At 46.0% G+C, this 25294-nt stretch overlaps 1 protein-coding gene across 1 annotated transcript; it reads left to right on the forward strand.

Annotated features, from left to right (window-relative positions):
• Nucleotides 1–18132: 18132 nt before the first annotated feature.
• On the forward strand, nt 18133–24240 carry FAM136A (family with sequence similarity 136 member A). Its single transcript, XM_032179178.3, has 3 exons — nt 18133–18283; nt 19232–19372; nt 22740–24240. Exons 1-3 carry the CDS (start codon nt 18197–18199, stop codon nt 22926–22928), a joined length of 417 nt encoding a protein of 138 aa, XP_032035069.1. The 5' UTR covers nt 18133–18196; the 3' UTR covers nt 22929–24240.
• Nucleotides 24241–25294: the final 1054 nt, after the last annotated feature.

Here is a 25294-nt window from a genome sequence, read left to right on the forward strand (position 1 = left end):
ATGTTCTTCTCCACAGAAGCAGGAATGGCTGAGGCTTTTCTGAACCACACGATCCTATGTTCAAGTTACAGCTGTTTGCTCTGCCGTGATGCTGTATGACTTCTCTTGTTGCCTCAAACTTTCCGTCAACAACCACCACTCACACTCACTCATTGTGTGTGCGGTACTGAGAGGGCATGTAGCAATCAGGGATGTACCTAGTGTAGAATGACAAGGTCCAAAAATGGAATAGCACATATGGGAGATGAGATGCCACCCTACAACTGGCAGAAGCCCGCCGGGAAACCAACCCCTTCATCCACAATAAACAACCTAGGAGACCAGACCACTACAAATCAGACTTGCAGCAAGCCTGCCTGCTGTCTCTAGTGACAATCCAGGATGCAGCTTCCCTCATTTCTGTCCCCACATCCAATTTATTTAATTTTTTTATTTATTATTTTTTAGATGGAGTCTCACTCTATTGCCCAGGCTGGAGTGCAGTGGCATGATCCCGGCTCATTGCAACCACCGCCTCCCAGGTTCAAGTGATCCTCCTGCCTCAGCTACCCTAACAGCTGAGATTACAGGTGCCCACCACCACACCTGGCTAATTTTTGCATTTTTAGTAGAGACAGGTTTTCACCGTGTTGACCAGTCTGGTCTCAAACTCCTGGACTCAAGCGATCCACCAGCCTCGGCCTCCCAAAGTGCTGGGATTACAGGCATGAGCCACCATGCCCAGCCCCCACATCCAATTTAAAACAAACCAGAGAAAGCCAAATATGCCCTTCTAATGAATCACAGAGGATTAGTCACATTCGCTTCACCTTCGTGGCCCCTACAGCTTCCCCATGCTAACTGCCTCGCATCAGAGCACACCTGATGCCTTCACTTTCTTCCACTGTGAAGCTTTCCCACTCTGGTTGCCTTTGAGCCTTCACTAAACACAAGTGATGGTGGCTGACTCCCTTGCTATAGCAAGTTCACAATAAACAGCCTTTGCTTTTCTCATTCAGCTGGTCTTTGTTTATTTCCACTATCCCAAGGGATGACCACTCCACATGCTGTCCACCTCTCCAGGTTGCAGAGGCCCAGGGTGCCCTCAGGAGATGGCAGCTCCAGTGGACTAGTGATGGGGACAACCAGGTATGAAGAATCTGGTGCTAAAATATACTTGAGGTTCATATACATACAACCTGCCTGCACTCCAGGCAACTCTGGATCCCAACTGGCTGGTTCCTTCATTTTCCCACACCTCCCACCCATAGCTCACCCCTTTGCAGTTGTCCAGATACAATATCTTGTTTCCTTCATATCTGCCTGTTGAATACATTTAAGCATTATTATTCCTGTGCACAAGTGATGCAGAAACCCAACCTTGGCCATGCCCTGTGCCTCGCTCCTCTGAAGAACACACAGTTCTGCCCTGGGTGGCTTGAGGTCTTCCCATGTAGGGGTTCCACTAGCACAGGTAGACCAAGGGCATTTACTCCTCCCCTCTGCCCTTCCATTAAGAATGTGCTCAGCTGGCCCTCTGCTAAGCTACTGTCCATGCTTCTAACAGGGAAGAGATGAAATCCCACTACTAATGTTCTTTCTGGTCATGGCCAGCATAACCTCAAGTCAGGAGAAGAAATGCATCCCACCTCCTTTGGTGTTTGGTGGAGCCACCCCGCGTGTCTGCTAAAAGTTCAGCTGGAACCTGATGGTCTTGCCTCTCTTGGGTTCCTGACCAGGAGCCACAAGCCATGGCTAGAGGTCCCAAGCCCAGTGCTGCTGCTGGTACAATGATAGCCCCTCCCTCATTCCCTGAAGCATCTCTCACCCCCTCTCGGCACAGACCACCTAAATGGCAACTATCCCTTCTCAGCCCACCATCACCTTCTCCACACCCCACTAAGTTACATTGACTTAATGACAAAAGTAAGTGTACAGATCTTATCTTTAAAGGTTGAAGGCAAGCTGGGGCTGGTAGCTCACGCCTGTAATCCCAGCACTTTGGTGGGGCCAAAGTGGAAGGATTGCTTGAGCTCAGGAGCTCGAGATCAGCCTAGGCAACACAGTAAGACCCCATCTCTACAGAAAATAAAATATTAGCTGGGCATGGTGGAGCACACCTGTAGTCTCAGCTACTCAGGAGGCTGAGGTGAAAGGATCACTTGAGCTGTGATCGTGCCACTGCACTCCAGACTAAATAAGACCATGCCAAAAAAAAAAAAAGAAGAAAAGTTGAGGGCAACCTTTTCATTTCTCCAGGATTAAATGACCCACAGTGGTCCTGGGCCAGATACTTGTCCTGTCAGAACTGAGATTTCTGACTTTATATGAAGTGCCACTGATGTTCTAATATCACCAAGAGAACCTATGTCCAGCCATTAGTATCACTCTTCTTGTTGAGCTTGGATATATTTTGAATATCTGTGTGGCATGGTGTTTACATGGGTAAAGTATTCAGTATTTACAGTAGATGAAATAAGTCTTTGGCAACTCTGGATCCCCTCTTAAAACTTCTGTCCTAATCCCTGTTCTTTTCAGGAGCCCAGTGTCCACATTCAGCCCTCTAACTGTCCACAACTTTGACAATATCTCCTCGAATCCCACCACCCCACTCAGTCTTGACAACACCTCAGAATGGATCTCTCTTCTCTTCTTGCTCTTCACAATTTGGAGCCAGGGATGTTGCCTGATTAAGAAGGGACTCTTGGCCTCTTTGGTAAGGAAACAGAGAGATGGTTTAATCTAGTCAAGCTCATTTTACAGATAAAGAAATTGAATCCCAGAGAAAGGAATGCCTAAGACCAACCCAGATCCAAAGATTTCAACCAAAGTTCCCTGAATGGACCTTTACCGTAAGGAGAAGCAGAGCCCTTTGGGTTGAGTGTGTGTGACGGGCCTGAGGTTACCTTCTCTGGTGAAACAGAGCCCAGCTCCTTAAGGGGCTCCTCAGCACTTCTGCTCCCAAGGCCTGGCCCACAACAGGTTCCAAAAATTATTATTATTATCACCATTGTTGTTTTGCTATAACAACCACAGTAATAAGAGGGGGAGAAAGGGAAATACAGGATTCCCAGGAACAATAATAATTATTTACCTCATACCTCAGAGACACTAACTCACTGCCTGCCACCACACCCCTGAGATTAATAGTATTGTCCACAATTTATAAAAGGGAGAAGGAAGGGAGAGAAAAGGGAGTGGCTCTATCACTGAGTTAGCTGAAGGACAAATTGGCAGAAGTAGGCTAAGAACACAGAAGAGTTTGATGCTCAGCCCAAGATTGAATCTGTAAACCAATGTTTTCAACAGAAACTAGATCTGCAACCTGCACAGTACTTCAGCTCAGGACTTTCCAAACTCTTTTGATCATTATCCACAGTAGGAAATATAATTTCACATTTACACCCATGCATATAGCACTTTAAGAGGCAAAAGTGGGCAGATTGCTTGAGCCCAGGAGTTCAAGACCAACCTGGGTAACATAGCAAGACCTTGTCTCTAAAAAAAATATGAAACTTAGCTGGGGATGATGGTGCATGCCTGTGGTCCCAGTTACTTGGGAGGCTGAGGTGGGAGGTTGCAGTAAGCCATGATTGTGCCACTGCACTCTAGCCTTGGCAACAGAGCAAGACCCTACCTCAAAAAAAAAAAAAAAAGATATAATAGCTATGAACCAACCCACACATTCTCACATTCTCACCCTACCCTCACCACCCTGGAAAAATGGGACAGTTCAACTCAATAAGTATTTACCAGGTACATCTGACCAGCCCTCCACCAGATGCTGTGAGAAATGCTCTGGTTGACAATACAATTTTAGACTTGCGAGGTCAGCAGGAGCAGGGGACAGGATGTGAGTTTTGGAGTCCATCACATCTCATTTGAGTGCCTTTTCCACTGTGTCTTAGCAGTGTGACCTTAAACAATGTACTTACCTCTAAAAGCACTTCCTCTTGACAATGTTGAATTTTACCTGAGCCCAGTGATTCTGAAAAACGGTGAAGGTTAAGAAATCCCCAACGCTTTGTGTTCTGGAAAACACTTACTGCAAGGACCCACACTTCTCCATATGACTTAGAGAAAACTCACAGATGCCTCCCTTGTTTACTTATGACCAGGCCAGACACAGATTCCAAATTCCCATTCTTTACCTTATAAATAATTACCTGAATTGCTTGCTCCCATTGATCAATAGGAACAAGATGTCGGTTAACCAATCTTTGGGTTGAGAGCTTTCCTCCTCTCTCCAGACCTCTGAGGTTTGGCCACCCTCAGCCTGAGCCAGAGCCAGCACAACACTCCCGAGAGGTTCCTCCCAGAAAATATGCTAGCCTCACAGTAAAACATTCTGTGATCTACTATCTTGTTGGTCACATCATCCTCTTCTCCCGCTTCCCAAAACCTGGTTCTTTTCTAGCTTTTTTACTCCTCTAAAAAAACTCTCGGCCAGGCACAGTGGCTCACATTTGTAATCCCAGTACTTTGGGAGGCTGAGAAGGGCAGATCACTCGAGGTCAGGAGGTCACCTGAGGTCTCAACCAGCCTGGCCAACATGGTGAAACCCCATCCCTACTAAAAATAAAAAAACGTAGATGGGCGTGGTGGCACATACCTGTAATCCCAGCTACTCGGGAGGCTGAGATATGAGAATCACTTGAACCCGGTAGGCAGAGGTTGCAGTGAGCAGAGATCACACTGCTGCACTCCAACCTGGGTGACAAAGTAAGACTCTGTCTCAAAAAAAAAAAAAAAAAAGGAAAAGAAAAAGAAAAAACTTCTCTTCTTTGTCTAACTCTCAAGATCTTTGCAGATGTTACGATCACAAGGTGCTCCCTACTGACGTAGTCCCTTCCCCCACTGCATTAGTCCCCTCCACTATTACAATATTCTCTCTCCCCCATTGCAACAGTCCCCTACCCCAGTGCGATACTCCCCTCCTCCTACTCAATTGTACCCTCCCCCTAATGCAACAGTACTTCTCCCTCTATTGCAATAGTCCCCTCCCCTATTGCAACAATCTTCTTTTTTTAAAGATGGGATCCGGCTGTGTTGTCCAAGCTGAACTAGAATTCCTGAGCTCAGGTGATCCTCCTGCTTCCCAAATAGCCCTCCAGAATAGCTGATACTACAGGTGTACAGCACCATGTCCGGCTGCAGCAATCCTTTTGAATTAAAGTGTCTCCTTACTAAGTCTGAATGTGGTTTTGACACTTGTCTGTCAAATAAGGATAACAATAACATCTGCAAAGCTGTGGAGAGGGTTAGAAGTCCTATCTTTAAGTGCCTGGTATATCTGGTGCACAGTGGGTGCTCAGTAAACAGAAGCTACTGTTATTATCATTGAAAGTAAAATCCCAGATGAGAAAAGTGAGGCCCCACTCAGCCCCCCACTTGCACTCAGCTCCACAGCCTACCTTGCAACAAGGAGTGTTATCATGAAGTGGCTTCAAGAGAATGTGACCCAGAGGATGGCGGGGACAGAGGCCGGGGTATTCAAGCCATGTCATTTCAGAGGTGTATAGAAAACATACTGGGATGACAGTCAGAGATATCCATGTGTATTCTAATTTCTGACACTCACTGTGTGATGACATGAAACCCATGTCTTTCTAGGGCCCAGTTTCATGAGAAGGTTGATTTGGATCAAGAATTTTCAAACTCAGGCCTGGCATGGTGGCTCACGCCTATAATCTTGTTAACAGTGGAGGGTGTCCAGGTTCTTGGCGTCTTGAACAAAGAATTGGACAAAGCACACAAAACAAGGAAGGAGTGAAGGGATTTATTGAAAATAAAAGTACACTCCACAGTGTAGGAGCAGACCTGAGCACAGGGACTCAAAGGTCCTGTTACAGAGTTTTTGTGAGTTTAAATACTCTCTGCTTGGGGTACGCCCGATGTAAATGAAGAGGATGAAGTAAAGTTACAAAGTCATTTACTCGGTGTACACCCTATGTAGAGAATATTTCTTCTCATAGCTGAAGTCTGAATCAGCCTTATGTTCCCAGCCTCCAGACCCTATTTTCCTGCCTCAATCTCAGCACTTTGGGAGATCAAGGCAAGAGGATCTCTTGAGGCCAGGAGCCTAAGGCCAACATGGGCAGCATGGGAAGACCTTGTCTTTACTAAAAATAAATATTTTCTTTTTTTTTTTTTGAGGCAGAGTCTCACTCTGTCGCCCAGGCTGGAGTACAGTGGCACAATCTCAGCTCACTGCAACCTCCACCGCCTGGGTTCAAGTGATTCTCCTGCCTCAGCCTCCCAAGTAGCTGGGATTATAGGCACCCGCCACTACGCCCAGCTAATTTTTTGTAATTTTAGTAGAGACGGAGTTTCACCATGTTGGCTAGGCTGGTCTCGAACTCCTAACCTCATGATTCGCTAGCCTCAGCCTCCCAAAGTGCTGGGATGACAGGCGTGAGCCACCGCACCCGGCCAAAATAAGTATTTTCTATTGTATTTATTTATTTTGAGACAGAGTCTCATTCTGTCACCCAGGCTGGAGTGCAGTGGTGCCATCATGGCTCACTGCAACCTCCACCTCCCAGGTTCAAGCAATTCTCCTGCCTCAGCCTCCCAAGTAGCTAGGATTACAGGCATGTGCCACCATGCCCGGTTATTTTTTTTTTTCCTGGAGATGGAGTCTTGCTCTGTCACCCAGGCTGGAGGGCAGTGGGGAGATCTCGGCTCACTGAAACTTCTGCCTCTCGGGTTTTTTAAGCAATTATCTTGCCTCATCCATCAGAGTAGCTGGGATTACAGGCATATAACACCACACTCAGCTAATTTTTGTATTTTTAGTAGATGGGGTTTTATCATGTTGTCCAGGCTGGTCTCAAACTCCTGACCTCCTGATCCGCCCCCCTTGGCCTCCCAAAGTGCTGGGATTACAGGCATGAGCCACTGCCCCCGGCCCTAATTTGTTTGTATTTTTAGTAGAGACAGAGTTTTATCATGTTGGTCAGGCTGTTCTCAAACTCTTGACCTCGTGATCTGCCCTCCATGGCCTCCCAAAGTGCTGGGATTACAGGCGTGAGCCACCACACCCGGCAAATTATTTTTTTAAAGAGTTTTCAAGCTCTGCCCCACATCACTCTGGGGCTCCATAGAGATGCATTCAGGGTTCCACAAGATATCTGAGAATTTTAATTTTTTTAATGTTTTAAAATTCTTTTTAATCTGCCCTTCAAAAAACACCTGCTCAAGTATATTACATGCCATGTTTTAGCCTAGGAGACATCATTGGGGAATTTTCTTGTGCTACCAGGTTAACTTGCTTTAGTCTAGGCTTAGACTGAAGCTTCTCCTGCCACTTCTGCTTCGTAAAAGAGTATCTCAAGACTGAAAAAGGAAGTGGTGGGAAGAGGCCACCATATGTAACTACTTACCTGGTAAAATCAAGGTTGTCTTGATTCTGTGTAAATAAAGCATAGCTGAGATGTACAATGGAAGCTGAGACTGTCCTAGAACTGGTATGTCATTCATAACCCAATTTCAATTTTTTGTGTTGATTGAAACAACGTTGTTGTTCTAGAGCTATACTGGCCAATAAAACTTTCTGCAATGATGGAAATGCTGTGTATCTACATATAGTAGCCACATGCCACATATCCTAGTGAGCATTTAGAATGTGGCTAGTGTGACTAAGCTGAATTCTTTAATTTTTTTATATTAAAAATTTTATTTTATTTTATTTTGTTTTATTTTATTTTATTTTTTGAGATGGAGTCTCACTCTGTCACCCAGGCTGGAGTGCACTAGCACGATCTCAGCTCACTGCAACCTCCGCCTCCCGGATTCAAGCGATTCTTCTGCCTCAGCCTCCCGAGTAGCTGGGACCACAGGCGTGCCCCACCACACCTGGCCAATTTTTGTATTTTTAGAGAGATGGGGTTTCCCCATATTGGCCAGGCTGGTCTCGAACTCCTGACTTCATGATCTGCCCGCCTCGGCCTCCCAAAATGCTGGGATTACATGAGTGAGCCATTGTGCCTGGCACCCCCTTTTTTTTTTTTTTTTTTTTTTTTGAGATGGAGTCTTGCTCTGTCACCCAGGCTGGAGTGCAGTGGTGCAATCTCAGTTCACTACAACCTCCACCTCCTGGTTTCCAGCAATTTTCCTGCCTCACCCTCCTGAATAGCTGGGTTTACAGGCAAGCACCACCATGCCTGGCTAATTTTTGTGTTTTTAGTAGAGACAAGGTTTCACCATGTTGGCCAGGCTGGTCTCGAACTCCTGACCTCAAGTGATCCACCCACCTCAGCCTCCCAAAGTGCTGGGATTACAGTCATAAGCCATTGCGCTCGGCCAAAAACTTTTTATATTTAAAATACAGATGGGGTCTCACTATGTTGCCCAGGCTGGTCTTAAACTCCCAAGCTCAACGGATCCTCTCACTTCAGCCTCCCAAAGTGCTACAATTATAGGCATGAGCTGCCATGTCTGCCTTTACTTTTCATTTAAATTTAAGTAACAACATGTAGCTAAGTGGCTGCCATCCTGGATGGCACAGTAGATAGTCTATCTACAATAAACAAATCTTTGAAATGTAAACTTATAAAATTAATTGAGATTGTTAAAATAACATCATCCATTCTTTATATTGGAGTTGCCCCCCCACCCCCCCGCACACCTAGTTGTTAAGTTTGAAAACTAACCAAAAAGAGGGGAAAGAATTTCTAATGTGAGCTCCCTTCTGCTGAGTGACAAGGACATAATCTCAATCAATTTGGGAGTTCATCCTCGAGTTTCATCTGGTGAGAAGGTGAGTAGGATCATCTGTCCACACTGGCATCTGTGAGAGAAAAGGTCTCCATTCTTGGTTCACACCAGCTGCCTCAGAGTCATTCCTCTTCCCAATGACAAGATTTCTCCAGATCCAGTTCTCTCAGGTACTTCTGGGCTCTGGGCTCCTCTCAGCTGCCTGGAGATCATTGGGCAGTTCCCATTCTGGGCCATGGGAATGAGATACCGTCGGGCTGTCTGTGGCCCTATCTAGTTTCATGCTACTCTAGGGCAGCTCCTATTCACACTGAGCCTTGGAGAACCCTGTGGACTGCCTAAGGCCCTCTCTGCCTAGACCCACCATGCAGCCATCACCCCTCTGGAGCCTGGCCAACTCCCTGGGACTCTACAAAGGCAGACATGACCCCTTTGCTCCTGGATTGCTCAGCCTACCTGGGGGATTCTATCAACCGCCATCCCAGGACTTACTCAAATCTTTACACTTGAATTATAATTTCAGTCCTTTTCTGCTTAACATTGGTCACTGGCTGTATGCGATGTTTCCTCTTATTTGTATATGACATAGAAACATTTGTAATATAATTGTAAAAGCAAGATACCAAAGTATATATATTTTATTACTACAATTTTTATTTATTTATTTATTGAGATGGAGTCTTGCCCTGTCACCAGGCTGGAGTGCAGTGGCGCGATCTCGGCTCACTGCAACCTCCGCCTTCCGGGTTCAAGCGATTCCCCTGCCTTAACCTCCCAAGTAGCTGGGACTACAAGCGCGTGCCACCACGCCTGGCTAATTTTCTGTATTTTAGTAGAGATGGGGTTTCACCATGTTGGCCAGGATGGTCTCGAACTCCTGACCTTCTGATCCGCCCACCTTGGCCTCCCAAAGTGCTGGGATTACAGGCATGAGCCACTGCGCCCGGCCCTAATTTGTTTGTATTTTTAGTAGAGACAGAGTTTTATCATGTTGGTCAGGCTGGTCTCAAACTCTTGACCTCGTGATCTGCCCTCCACAGCCTCCCAAAGTGCTGGGATTACAGGCGAGAGCCACCATGCCCGGCCTACAACAATGTTTTTAAAAACCCATATAGAAAAAAAAAAAAAGACTAGAAAGAAAGAAATCAAGACCAGATAGATGAAAGTGTGACCCTGGAGATGACAGAACACCTAGAAAAATGAGACATGGAGCTGCCATATGAGCTCTAGAACTCTTACCTTCAGATGATATATGAGAAACAAACATTTATCACGTTTCAACAAAAGAAAGAAATCAAAAATTTAACAGTAGTATTTGAAGTAGTAGGGTAGCTGGGTATGGTGGCACATGCCTGTAATCCCAGCTACTAGGCAAGCTGAGGCAGGAGAATCGCCAGGAGGTGGAGGATGCAGTGAGCCAAGATTGAGCCACTGCACTACAGCCAGGACAACAGAGTGAGGCTCCGTCTAAAAAATAAATAAATAAATAAATAAAAATACATAAATAAATAAAGTTGTAGGGTAGTATTATGGATTTTTACATTTTTATCTATTCATTGTTGCTTTTCTCTGGTTTCCAAATATTTCTAGTAATCTGATTACCTGTATAATGAAATTAATGAGGGGTTAGTATGTGCCAGACATTAGGCAAAGAATTAGTGAAAAGCAATGAACAAAACAGACATGGTCCCTCTCCTCATAGAGTTTTTAATCTAGCAAAGAAAATAAACATGGGACAAGTAATGAATAATAGTGATGGGCACCATCACAGACAAGTACAGAGTGCCAAGAAAATGACAGGGGAGCATACAGAGTGGGAAGGGGGCAATCAGAGAAGTCTTTTTTTAAAAAACATTATGCCTGCAGGGTGTGGTGGCTCACACATATAATCCCAGCACTTTGGGAGGCAGAAGTGGACAGATCACGAGGTTAGGAGTTAGAGACCAACCTGACCAACATAGTGAAACCCCATCTCTACTAAAAATACAAAAATTAGCTGAGCATGGTGGTGCACACCTTTAGTCCCAGCTACTCAGGAGGCTGAGGCAGGAGAAGTGCTTAAACCAGGGAGGCAGAGATTGTGGTGAGACGAGATCACACCACTGCGCTCCAGCCTGGGCAACAGAGTGAGACTCTATCTCAAAAAAAAAAAAAAATTATGCCATAAGAAAAGTCTTTTTGATTCCATATAGCAAGTTCCCACTAATCAAAAGATTGAAATTACAGAGTGTGTTTACTGACCATAATGCAATCACGCCTGCAATTAGATAAAAAGTTACCTAAAAATACCCATATGTTTAGAAATTAAGAAATATATTTTGGTCTGGCGCAATAGCTTGCGCCTGTAATTCCAGCACTTTGGGAGGCCAAGGTGGGAGGATCACATGAGCCCAGGAAGAGACCAGCCAGGACAACATGGCAAGACCCCATCTCTACCAAAAGAAATACAAAAATTAGCCAACCGTGGTGGCATGTGCCTGTAGTCCCAACTACTTGGGAGGCTGAGGTGGGAGAATCGCTTGAGCCCAGGAGGCAGAGGCTGCAGTGAGCTGAGATTGTGCCAGTACACCCCAGCCTGGGAGAAAAGCCAGACCCTATCTCAAAAAATATATGTGTGTGTGTGTGTATGTGTGTGTGTGTGTATGTGTGTGTATTTCTAAAAAATCCCATGGGTCAAATAATTCATATGGAAATTAGAAAACATTTGAACTAAAAAACTACATGTCAAAACTTGTGGCAGTGTAAAGCTAAAGCAGTACTAAAAGGAACACTTATAACCATAAAATGCAAATACTAGAAGAAAGGCTGAATAAAAATAAATAAATAAAATTTTTGTTTGTTTGTGTTTTGTTTTTTTGAGATGGAGTCTTGCTCTATCGCCCAGTGGCACGATCTCGGCTCACTGCAACCTCTGCCTCCCAGGTTCAAGCGATTCGCCTGCCTCAGCCTCCTAAGTAGCTGGGATTACAGGCGCCAGCCACCACACCTGGCTAATTTTTGTATTTTAGTAGAGATGGGGTTTCACCATATTAGCCAGGTTGGTCTCGAACTCCTGACCTTAGGTGAGCCACCCACCTCAGCCTCCCAAAGTGCTGGGATTACAGGCATGAGCCACCACACCCAGCCAGTTTTTTGTTGTTGTTGTTGTTTTGTTTTGTTTTGTTTTTGAGACAGAGTCTCTGTCACCCAGGCTGGAGTGCAATGGTGTGATCTCGGCTCACTGCAACCTCCACCTCCTGGGTTCAAGCAATTCTCCTGCCTCAGCCTCTCAAGTAGCTGGGATTACAGGCGCCTGCCACCACGCCCAGCTAATTTTTGCATTTTTAGTAGAGACGGGGTTTCGCCTTGTTGGCCAGGCTAGTCTCGAACTCCTAAACTCAGGTAATCCGCCCACCTCGGCCTCCCAAAGGGCTGAGATTACAGGCGTGAGCCACCGCACCCAGCCAAATATAATTTTTTAACATCTCAAGAATATTTTCAAATCTTAGAGTTAAGAAACTTGTATTTTGTTTTTTGAGACAGGGTCTCACTTTGTCACCCAGGCTGGAGTGCTGGGGCACAATCATAGCTCACTGGAGCCTCCATCTCCCAGGCTTAAGCAATCTTCCCACCTCAGCCTCCTGAGTAGCTGAGACAACAGATATGCACCACCATGCCCGGCTAATTTTTTTATTTTTTGTTCAGGCAGGATCTCCCTATATTGCCCAGGTTGGTCTCAAATTCCTGGCCTCAAGTGATCCTCCCTCCTCGGCCTCCCAAAGTGCTAGGATTGCAGCTATGAGCCATCCTGCCCAGCCAGAATGATTTTTAAAAAAAAAAACACAAAAAGAATTAACCATAAAGGGAAAAAATATAAATAGGATTACATTTAAATTAAGGACTTCTTTCATTAATACCATTTAAAAACTGAAAAGTCCACGAAGTAGGAGAAAATATTGTAACACATATAACTGACAAAGAGTCATTACAAGACTATATAAATATATTCGACAGGCCGGGCTCGGTGGTGCAAGCCTGTAATCCCAGCACTTTGGGAGGCTGAGGCGGGTGGATCACAAGGTCAAGAGATCAAGACCAGCCTGGCCAAGATGGTGAAACCCAGTCTTTACTAAAAATACAAAAATTAGCCAGGCAGGTGGTGCGCACCTGTGATCCCAGCTACTCGGGAGGCTGGGGCAGAGAATTGCTTGAACCCGGGAGGTGGAGGTTGCAGTGAGCCAAGATCGCACCACTGCACTCCAGACTGGGCAACAGAGCGAGACTCTACCTCAAAAAAATTAATAAATAAATATATATATATGTGTGTGTGTGTATATATATATGTATGTATGTGTGTATATATATATATGTATGTGTGTATATATATATATATTTTCAACAAGCCAACAAGTAAATGACCACTCCATAGGAAGATTTTTTTTTTTTTTTGAGATGGAATTTTGCTCTGTCACCCAGGCTGGAGTGCAGTGGAGCAATCTCAGCTCGCTGAAACCTCTGCCTCCGAGGTTTAAGCGATTCTCCTGCCTCAGCCTCCTGAGTAGTTGGGATTACAGTCCCGTGCCACCGTACTTGGCTAATTTTTGTATTTTTAGTAGAGACGGGGTTACACCATGTTGGTCAGGCCAGTCTCAAAATCCTGGCTTCAAGTGATCCGTCTGCCTCGGCCTCCCAGAGTTCTGGGATTATAGGCGTGAGCCACCACCTAGCCACAATAGGAAGATTTAAACAGGATCAACTGTAGTAGGCCAGGCAATAATAATAATAATAGTGGCTTTAGGGTGACAACAGTAAGCTAGAGAGATGTGAATAGATTCAAGAGATATTTACATAATTGGATATTTATAATCATAAAACATTTGCTTTATTTTATATTTAATAATATACATATATAAAATAATTTTTCAACCAAAGTTTTGAATATTTATGTATTTTTTTGGCAGAGAGCTCTGAAGCAATTGTGCGTGTGTGTATATATATATATATATATATATATATTTTTTTTTTTTTTTCTTTTTTTTTTTAACCTGAGACACGGTCTCTGTCGCACAGGCTGGAGTGCAATGGAGTGATCTCGGTTCACTGCAATCTCTGCCTCTCGGGTTCAAGTGATTCTCATGTCTCAGCCTCCCGAGTACCTGGTATTACAGGCATTCGCCACCACGCCCAGCTAATTTTTGTATTTTTAGTAGAGGCGGGGTTTCGCCGTGTTGGCCAGGCTGGTCTCGAACTCCTGGCCTCAAGTGATCCACCCGCCTTGGCCTCCCAAAGTGCTGGGAATACAGGCGTGAGCCATCATGCCCAGCCAGCAATTGAATATATTTTTAAAAAGTACTTGTGACTTCCAAAAAGTTGACTGAATTCTTCATTCTGCAGAAGACAGTGTTCTTTGCTTGTGAGTTTTCTTTTCCCCAGCAAGGCATCATAATCAAGCAAGGAGTATCATGACTAGAGAGTGATAACACTTCAAGCTCATTCTTGTTGGCATTAATTTTTAAAAAAGTGATAACATGAGAATTGCTTTCTGAATTATCAGTTTGATTGATAAAGGTTCATCTGGAAGTCTTTAACCAAGGTTGGCCATAGCTGGGTTTCTGGCTATCACCCATAGCTAACCTGAGGGTTAGAAAAGGTAGCAGCATCTAGCAAAATTCACTTCCTCCCCTCATCCCGGGCCTCCTGGCCCCCATTTATCTCACCCACATCCTGAACATGAGCAAATAAGAAAGAGTCCTAGTCCCTCTTGTGCCACCGTTTGTCTCTGGCAGAGAGGCTGGGAGTGCTTCTACCACTGCAGGGCCTGCATTCACAGGATGGCATGCAGGAGAGGTGGGAAAGGAATAAAGATGACAGAACTGACTACCCAGGATCCTGAAAGAGCTGTGACTTGTTTCCAGTGAGTCAGCCCAGGCTTGAGCCAGATAATCCTGAAACCTCATTTCCCACCATCAAAGCACCAGGGTAATAGCACAGACAAGTATCTGAGCTTCCTAACATGAGATTAAACTCTGCTTCCACCATGACTCACATGGGATTTCCACAGCCAACTAACTGGAAGTCAGCAATCATTTTTCTTTTTTTTTTTTTTCTTTTCCGTTTTTTTTGTCGTTGTTGTTGTTGTTTGAGGCAGAGTCTCGCTCTGTCACCCATGCTGGAGTGCAGTGGCACCATCTCAGCTCACTGCAACCTCCACCTCCTGAGTTCAAGTGATTCTCCCACCTCAGCCTGAGTAGCTGTGATTGCAGGTGTGTGCCGCTATGCCCAGCTAATGTTTTTATATTTTTAGTAGAGATGGGGGTTTCACCACGTTGGCCAGGCTGGTCTCAAGCTCCCAGCCTCAAGTGATCTGCCTGCCTCGGCCTCCCAATGTGCTGGAATTACAGATGTGAGCCACCGCCCCAGCCAAGAATCATTTTTCATAAATACTAAAAGTACCATTCAATTTGTGTATATAAACTAATAAGGCTGAATTACTCAAGGACTTTTAAACTCATTTTAGCGTGATTAACTTGGCTCCTACAAGTAGGAGCTGTTGGAGAGGTTCTGTCTGGCATTTGAGGAATAAGAGGGAAAAGTGAGTAGTTTCAGATTGTGCTGTAAAGAAGAAAGAAAGATCTTTCTGTGGAATATGGGACTTAAGTATAAACATTGTCAGTCACAATAGAGATGTCCTACTTTTTCTAGTCTGGAGTTAGCCCATCAGGATTGGAATTCTAGCTCCACCAGTTTATAAATGTGCAATCTCTGGCAAGTAGTTTCATCTCCCTAGGCCTCAGTTTTCTGCCCTGAGTGAGAGAAAAGAGGAAAGTGCCCACCTCATAGGGTGCTTTGTCATGGAAATTAAATGAGATCATCCCGTGGAAGGCACTTAAAACACTGTCTGGCACATTATTTAATAGTTGGCGTCACCCTGATTCCAGCTGCTGCTGGGAGTCACCTGTAGTCAAGCTTGAAGTGAACAGGCTGTCTCAAGACCCTGAACTGTGATTTATGAGGAGATACTCACATTTGTACTCACTAGAGAGGGCCTGGCGCTGGAAGAACGCAGCTTGTTTGCTTGCTTGCATTTTTTTTTTTTTTTTTTTTTTTTTTTGAGCCAGAGTCTCACTTTGTTGCCGAGGCTGGAGTGCAGTGACGTGATCTCAGTTCACTGCAACCTCTACCTCCCGGATTCAAGCGATTTTCCTGTCTCAGCCTCCCAAAGTAGCCAGCACTACAAGTGACTGCCACCACGCCTGGCTAACTTTTGTGTTATTAGTAGAGACGGGGTTTCACCATGTTGGCCAGGCTGGTCTCAAACTCCTGACCTCAGGTGATCCACCTGCCTCAGCTCCCCAAAGTGCTGGGATTACAGGCGTGAGCCACGGCGCCAAATCAGAACACAGCTTTCTTCAAAGAAGCTTGGGTTGAGTCAAACTCCTCACTGCCCTCAAACTAGAGTTCTCCTGCCATCTAGCGCCCAATGGCAGAAAATGGTTAAATTCCAATGACGGCCCCATTCCTTTGTTCCACCCCCACCCCCACCTTGCACCCCCATGCCTGACATGGCTTTCTCTTCAGTCCCATATGCCAAGCAAACACCCACTCATTTCAATTCAATTCAAAGCCTCAATTCAAGCCTTATCTCCTCTAAGAAAACTTTCCTGAGGAACCCGATGGCTCACTCCCTCCTTGCCAGCCTGGGCCACCTCCTCCACCACACCTCTTCCAACATTGCCCCTTCCCCTTCTCCACAGACTGTGCGTTTCCCTTCTCCACTGATGCTCCCCTCTGGACCTGCACCCCTAGCTAATGTATTCGATAAATGAATGCACACGACAGTACTGTTATGGGTGGGACAGTGAGGCATTCCAAAAAAAAACTGCTCCAGGAATTCAGAAATAGTTTCATGTTGCTGGCATATAAGTGCTTCATTGATGACTGCTTCAGTGATGATCTGTAGCCCCTGCTTTGTCTCTGAACTTCATTTTTTATTAGAAATAAATGCATAAACATACATCTACCCTGTGATCCAACAATCCCATTTCTAGATATTTACCCAAAAGAAAAAATCTGTCTACGAAAGACTTGGTCCAGGACTGGGTGATGGTGCATGCGCGTAATCCCTTTGATAGGCAGAGGCAGGAGGATAGCTTGAGGCCTGGAGTTTGAGACCAGCCTGGACAACATAGCAAAATCCTGTCTCCAAAAGAAAAAAAATGGTCAAGAACGTTCATAGTCACCACTTTATTCATGATAGCTACTAACTGGAAAAGACCCAAACACCCATCAGCAGGGGAATGGATCAACAAATGTGGGCCGGGCCCGGTGCCTCATGCCTGCAATCTCAGCACTTTGGGAGGCTGAGGCGTGTGGATCCCTTGAGCTCAGGAGTTGGAGACCAGCTTGGCTAACATGGCGAAACCCCGTGTCTACCAAAAAAAAAAAAATTAGCCAGGCGTGGTGGCACATGCCTGTAATCCCAGCTACTCCAGAGGCTGAGGCATGAGAATCACTTGAACCAGGGAGGTGGAGGCTGCAATGAGCCGAGACCACATCACTGCATTCCAGCCTGGGTGACAGAATGAGACCCTGTCTCAAAAAACAACAACGACAAATGTCCATTCAGTAGAATACTACTCAGCAGAAAAAAAGAACCAACAACACAGCTCAATCTCGAAAGCATTAGGCTAAGAATCTTTTAGCAATATGCTAAAAAAGCGAGACAGAAAAGGAGTACTTATTGGATAATAACATACATATGACATTCTAGAAAGAGAAAATGTAATCTACAGTGACAGAAGCAGACCAGTTAGGGCAGGGGTGGGGAGATGGCGTAGAAAGGACGGAGATTGGGACAAGACAGAGTTCGGGTTTTTGTTGTTGTTGAGAGACAGAGTCTCACTCTGTCGCCCAGGCTGGAGTGCAACGGCGTGATTTCGGCTCACTGCAACCTCTCCCTCACAGGTTCAAGCAATTCTCCTGCCTCAGCCTCCCAAATAGCTGGGACTACAGACATGTGCCACCACGCCCGGCTAATTTTTGTATTTTTAGTAGAGACGGGGTTTCGCCAGGTTGGCCAGGCTGGTCTCAAACTCCTGAGCTCAGGTGATCCACCTGCCTCGGCCTCCCAAAGTGCTGGGATTACAGGCGTAAGCCACCGCGCCCGGCGGACAGGGTTTGTTAAAACTCATCAAGCAGCACGCCTAAGATCTGGGCATTTATCTGTATGTAAATTACATTAAATAATTTTAAAGAATGTAAAGGGAGGGATCAAGGGAGGGGAGGAGGAAAGGCAAGCAGCATCCGCAGGGCAGGTGTCCCGGTGACCGGTTCCCAAGCGGGAGGAGGGCGGTGGGCTCGCGGACACCAGCATGCAGTGGCTCCGTTCGGCCGCCAGGTGGGGCGTGGGCCCTGGAAGGGCGGGCGGCGAAGGACGGCGAAGGGCGGTGAGGGGGCGGGCCCGTACGCCGATTCCATATGGGCGCCGGCGCGGAGCGCCGCGGGGCAGCGCGGGGTCGCCATGGCGGAGCTGCAGCAGCTCCGGGTGCAGGAGGCGGTGGACTCCATGGTGAAGAGTCTGGAAAGAGAGAACATCCGGAAGATGCAGGTAGCAGGGCTGGGGCCGAACCGGGACCTCCTTCTCAGCGGGTGGGTTCCGGGCCCTTCCCTCAGCCACCACGCGACGCCTGGCACTGCAGCCCGCGTCCCCGCAGACCGGGTGTGGGCGGCCCTGGGGTCGCCGCAGCGGCCTCGGACAGGACTTCGGAAGCTTTGGCGGATCGGATGAAATCCGTGTGCCCTTGCCGTGCGCGAGGCTGTTTTCCGCCCCTTCCAGCCCGGGGCAGGAGCGTCCCCGGCGGCAGGTGGGAAGCCCCTGGCGGCAGGCGCTCGCCCCACCACCTTCTCCTCTTACGCGGCCCCTTCCGCAGGTGAGTGGCCCAAGGCCCAGCAGAGGCGCTGCCAACGTGAAAGACCAGAAAGGCGAGGGCTTCCGGCCTCCCCGATGGCCAGGTCATGCCCGCTTCTCTTGCGCCCAACCTCGCTTCACACAGCGCGGGTTTCTACACTGTTCTTCTCTGAGCCCCGCAATGCCTCTGTGTGTGTCGGTCCTGCTTCTCTCACGGAGTGTGCGTTTCCCAGATAGTGCCCCTTGAGTCATTGATTAGTGGGTCGGCTGCCCTCTGGTGGAGTTTGTATTTACTAGGTTGCCGACCTCTGAAACCCGTGGAAGAGGCACCTGGTTTTCAGAATTTGGCTTCGTCAGACCACCCTACCCTCACCCACTCGGGCGAACCTCTGTTCACCCAACCATCGGTGCAACAGGTGCCGATGAGCTAGCAGCAAGGAGACCATGAAACACTACGCTAAACATTGAGGATAATTTTCCCCAGTGGTGGTTTTAAGGTCCTGGTGTCTATTCTCAGGGAAGGTGAAAGCAGAAGGTGGACAGGGAGGTGCAAATATCCACGTGGCCTTCTAACTCCTGTAGTGCTCCATAGTCATCTCTGTCCCCAGAGGCTTTCCTACCTAACCTCTCTCTGCCCTTTCTCCCCAGGGTCTCATGTTCCGGTGCAGCGCCAGCTGTTGTGAGGACAGCCAGGCCTCCATGAAGCAGGTGCACCAGTGCATCGAGCGCTGCCATGTGCCTCTAGCTCAAGCCCAGGCTTTGGTCACCAGTGAGTTGGAGAAGTTCCAGGTGAGAAATATCCTAGACAGAGCACTCTAGTCCTTGATACAGACTTTTGCAGGAGATGACAAGCATTTGTTCAAAACTCTTGGCTTTAGTGTCTTGGTTCTGTTAACAGTTGTGATAGTGATGGCCAACCAGTTTTCACAGGGTTTCAAATTTTAGAAAAAGTCTTGGCGGTCGAGTGCCTTAGGTTGAACATCATTTCCTATAGAAATGATGTAGGCCGAGCATGGAGGCTCACGCCTGTAATCCCAACACTTTGGGAGGCTGAGGCAGGTGGATCATGAGAGCAGGAGATCAAGACCATCCTGGCCAACATGGTGAAACCCCGTCTCTACTAAAATACAAAAAAATTAGCCGGGCGTGGTGGCACGCACCTGTAGTCCCAGATACTAGGGAGGCTGAGGCAGGGGAATCTCTTGAACCCGGGAGGTGGAGTTGCAGTGAGCCAAGATCGCACCACTGCACTCCAGCCTGGCAACAGAGCAAGACTCTGTCTCAAAAAAAAAAAGAAATGATGTAATGGGGAGTTACCAGGGGAGTTCATGACCAAGAGCCCTTATGCAGTTTGTTGGGGAGGAGGCATTTGTTTGTTCCTTTTGCCACAACCACCAAATACAGTATGTATACTGTGTAGTATAAAGTTTCCTGGCTGGACGCATAGCTCACACCTGTAATCCCAACATTTTGGGAGGCCGAGGCGGGTGAATCACGAGGTCAGGAGTTCAAGACCATCCTGGCCAACATGGTGAAACCCCATCTCTACTAAAAATACAGAAATTATCTGGACATGGTGGCAGGTGCCTGTAATCCCAGCTACTTGGGAGGGTGAGGCAGGAGAATCGCTTGAAACCAGAAGGCGCAGGTGGCAGTGAGCCAAGATCGCATGCCATTGCACTCCAGCCTGGACAACAAGAGCGAAACTCCATCTCAAAAAAAAATTAATAATGTTCGGGCACGGTGGCTCACGCCTGTAATCCCAGCACTTTGGGAGGCCAAGGCAGGCAGATCACGAGGTCAGGAGATCCAGACCATCCTGGCTAACACAGTAAAACCCCGTCTCTACTAAAAATACAAAAAATTGGCCAGGTGTGGTGGTGGGTGCCTGTAGTCCCAGCTACTCGGGAGGCTGAGGCAGGAGAATGGCATGAACCCGGGAGGCAGAGCTTACAGTGAGCCAAGATCGCACCACTGCACTCCAGCCTGGGCGACAGAGTGAGACTCCATCTCAAAAAATAAATAAAATAAAAATAAAAAAATTAAGTTTCCTAAAACATATATTATTTTTAAAACAGCAGAATCTCTAGAAAGGTAGGATAGCATTGAAAAGGTACAGATTAGAGGAACACCCTTCCACCATTTTGTGGACTTATACACCCACCCAGGACTGCCCCTACTTGCTATACCCAGAGGGCAGCCCCTCTGACACTAAGGAGCAGTCATTTATGTGAATCATTATTACTGTTGACTCACTGATTCCTGGCTCACAAGCCCCTCTAGGTTACCAAAAGAGCTCCCTGTTTCCTTCTCTGGAGCAAAGAGTATCCACAACTTCATTTTACTCCCATCTTCTAAGTATATTTTTCTGGAACCTGGGGGAAGCAAGCCTACTTCCAGGCCAGGCTTTCATAGCCTGAGGTTCCATCCACATGGAAAACTTACACCTAATGTGATACATCTTTACATTCTTCCATTCAAAACGCTTCAAAGTTACTGCCATTATGAAGGAATAACTTCTTCAAGATCATGGAACCCCAAAGGGTTTCTTTGTGTTCTTTTTGACAGCTAATTTTATAGATGGGGTCTTGGAAAATGTGATTCTTGGATTGCTCTGTAACTCCCCTTGCATTATGTTTTTAGTCCTCTCCAAGTGGACTTTCACTCTTCACTGGGCCAGAACCGCTCCTGCCACCCACCTCCGTGGGGCCGAATCCAGGGGTCATTTCTCAGTCTTCATCTTACTCTGTCTGCATCATTGACACAGTGGATCCCTCCTCTTCTTAAAGCACTTTATTCAGTCGGTCACCAGGACATCTCACTCTCATGGTTTTCTGCCTCCTTCCTTGGCCTCGTTTGCTATCTCTTCCCCACTCCAGCCTCTGAGCATCAGAGTGCCTGGGACTGTCCTTGTTTCTTTTCTCCTTTCTGCCTACTTCTCTAGTCTCCTCTAGCCTCATAGCTGTAAATATAATCTCTATGCTGACAGCTCCTGCATTTATATCTGTAGGCCAGAGCTCACTCATAAACTCCACATTCACATATCCAACTAATTCCTCAACATCTCCATTTACTTTGTCTCTTTCCTCTCACTGGAATGTAAGTTCTGTAAGGGTAAGAACTTTGTTTTACTCATTGCTATATTCCCTAACATTTAAAGAGTGCCTGGCACATAGTAGATGCTCAATAAATATTTATTGAATTGAATGTTTTCCTGTAGAAAGAACAGACTTTAAAGAATCAGTAGCTCACACCTATAATCCCAGCACTTTGAGAGGCTGAGGCGGGTGGATCACCTGATGTTGGGAGTTTGAGACCAGCCTGACCAACATGGAGAAACCCCGTCTCTACTAAAAATACAAAAAAAGTTAGCTGGGCATGGTGGTGCATGCCTGTAATCCCAGCTACTCAGGAGGCTGAGGCAGGAGAATCGCTTGAACCCGGGAGGCGGAGGTTGTGGTGAGCCAAGATTGTGCCATTGCACTCCAGCTCAGGCAACAAGAGCGAAACTCCGTCTCAAAAAAAAAAAAAAGAATCAAGATGTTTGTACATCTTACAATAACCTCCAGGGACCTCTCATTTCCTGGAAGAATGTTCTGCACAATTTATTCTGTCATTCACCTGCTTTCTAGTAATAGTTTGAGCCCTCCTGGTGCCATCTTCTGTTTGAGTCAAGACAGTCTTGGAAAGCCAAACACAGTGGCTCACACCTATAATCCCAACACTTTGGGAGGCCAAGGAGGGAGGATCACTTGAGCCCAGGAGTTCAAGACCAGCCTGGGCAACATAGGGAGATCCCATCTCTACAAAAATAATTTTTAAGAAAATATTAGCCAAGAGTGGTGGCATGTGCCTGTGGTCCTAGCTACTTGAGAGCGGAGGTGGAAAGACAGCGTGAGCCTGGGACATTGAGGCTGCAGTAAGCCATAATTGTGCCACTGCAGCGCAGCACTCCAGCCTGGGCAACAGAGTGAGACTCTGTCTCAAAAAACAAAACAAAACAAAAAAAAAACTTGGCCAATCACACTACCATGTCCCTTTAATTGACCAAGATAATACATATTAAACCTGTAGCACAGGGCCTAACACATAATGAGCACACAGTAAATGGAGGCCTTACTCTCAGCTTTTTCTACCTTCTTCCTTCTTGCCACAGGACCGCCTGGCCCGGTGCACCATGCATTGCAACGACAAAGCCAAAGATTCAATAGATGCTGGGAGTAAGGAGCTTCAGGTGAAGCAGCAGCTGGACAGTTGTGTGACCAAGTGTGTGGATGACCACATGCACCTCATCCCAACTATGACCAAGAAGATGAAGGAGGCTCTCTTATCCATTGGGAAATAAAAGTCTTTGCCAGTGGCCATCAGGGCTGAGGGCAAGAATATATTTTTTATAAGGAATTGGGAATTTTAGTCTTTTAAGCAAAGTTTACGAATGAAGAAATGAAGGATGGCCGCAAGTGTAAGGCATATGTCACTTGCCTCTGGACACTGGTTATTTTATGTTTCAGTCCCTAAAAAATGAAATGGAAAAAAGTGGTGCTAAATCGGGTCAGAGATATTACAGGAGAGTTTTAGAGCTTATTATTTCCTGTGGCCAGTGCTTGTCCTGGCAGTAAGGCTCTCCCCTGTAACAAGCCAGAGCCCTCCAAGGTACCAGACTCTTCTTGCTATACAGGTACTAACAGGCTGGCAGGTTAGAGTTGGTGGAGTCTGAGGAGAGATATTTTCTCTTTGTTGCCAATATCCCGTTTACCAGAAGTGTCACCACACCATCTTCCATAAGCTGTGAAACAAAATCAATGAGGTCACTAACTTAGAAGGGAAAGGAAGTTTTCTGGGTCTTTGTTTTCTTGATTTTGGGTAATTTATACAAGGGCATACAAGTTGATTTTAAGATGTGGAACTGGGAGGCAGACTAGTTTGGATAACAACTTTGAAATATTCCTTGTGGATCCCCATTTCTGGTCATCAAGATGTGGATGTACATTTCTTAAAATTATTACATGCTGCATCTTTCAGCCTGGAGACCGTGCAGAAACATGAGAGGTGACGACACACTAATTGTGGGAAGCAGAATTACTGGCTGATGGGCCCTGAGGCTGTGTGTAGCAAAATGACAGGACAATCTTGCAGTAACACTTTCCCCTTGAAGAGAAGGGGGGTTTGACTGTGATATATACTAGTATCTAGGAATGAACAGTAAAAGAGGAGCAGTTGGCTACTTGATGACAACAGAGTAAAGAAGCACTGGATTTGGAAAAACCTGGTTTTATTAGAACAGATGGAATGAAAGCCTACACCTAGCATTGCCTACTTAGCCCCCTGAATTAACAGAGCCCAATTGAGACAAACCCCTGGCAACAGGAAATTCAAGGGAGAAAAAGTAAGCAACTTGGGCTAGGATGAGCTGACTCCCTTAGAGCAAAGGAGAGGCAGCCCCCATTACCAAATACCATTTTTGCCTGGGGCTTGTGCAGCTAGCAGTGTTCCTGCCCCAGCATGGCACCTTATTGTTTTGATAGCAACTTCGTTGTATTTTCACCAACTTATTACTTGAAATTATAATATAGCCTGTCCATTTGCTGTTTCCAGGCTGTGATATGTTTTCCTAGTGGTTTGGTTTTAAAAATAAATAAGGTTTAATTTTCTCCCCACTATTGTGTTTTCTTTCCTTATATCTGGGTGGTGAATATATAACTTTCTTAGGATGCTTCTTCTTTTAACACGTTAAATGAGTTTAAAATGTCCAGAAGAGTGGAAATTAGTTGTTATGGTTCAGATGCAGAACTGGTTCATTGTAAATGGGAAAAACTTTGAGAGGAGACTACGACATTGTGACTTGAAGTTCATTAATGTAGAAAAGAAACTGTCTATGAGGCTAAAAAGAGAAATTCATTATCTATGTCAGGTCTCTAGCTTCAACAACTAAACACTAATAGCAAGTGGTAGTAAAGGTACAAAGCTATGACCGTGCTAGAAAAAATTCAGTGTCTAGGATTTTGACTACTAAGAGAGTGCAAAATATGTGATGAGTTTAAGTCTTTACTATCATTGATATTTATATAGAGCCATTCCAGAATATCAGGAATTAACTGAATTTTTGAGAACTATCCCCTATTTAAAATCAACAAGGCATTCTATTTTGGTTTAGTCTTCTATAATTTTGGGGTAACAACTGGGAACAAGTCCGAGACCACTTTTTACACATCTTGACATGAAAAAAGAACACCTTATATTAGAAAATGTTCGTGTGCTGCACTTCATGTTTTATATACAGGGGCAATGGCACATCAGTGAATTCTGGAGGTAGTGTTTGAAAAATTTCAGAACTGCCAGGCATGCTGGCTCACCCCTGTAATCTCAGCACTTTGGAAGCCGGAGGCAGGCAGATCTCTTGAGGCCAGGAATTTGAGAACAGCCTGGGCAACAAAGCGAGACCTTGTCTCTACAAAAAAAAAATTAGCTGGGTGCAGTGGCGTGCGCCTGTAGTCTCAACAACTCAGGAGGCTGAGGTGGGAGGATTGCTCGAGGCCAGGAGTTCGAGGTTGCAGTGAGCCGTGATCACACCATGCTCCCCAGCCTAGGTGACAGAGCAAGATCTCATCTCAAAAAAAAATTTTTTTTGCGAGACCCCTCAGTGGGAAATAGATTGAAATTCTTGGAGACAGGCCCAGTCACCTTACTCTACAATGGTTCAGAGGCTGCTAA

Source organism: Hylobates moloch, unplaced genomic scaffold (genome assembly GCF_009828535.3).
Source record: "Hylobates moloch isolate HMO894 unplaced genomic scaffold, HMol_V3 SCAFFOLD_15, whole genome shotgun sequence".
Lineage (NCBI taxonomy): Eukaryota > Metazoa > Chordata > Mammalia > Primates > Hylobatidae > Hylobates > Hylobates moloch.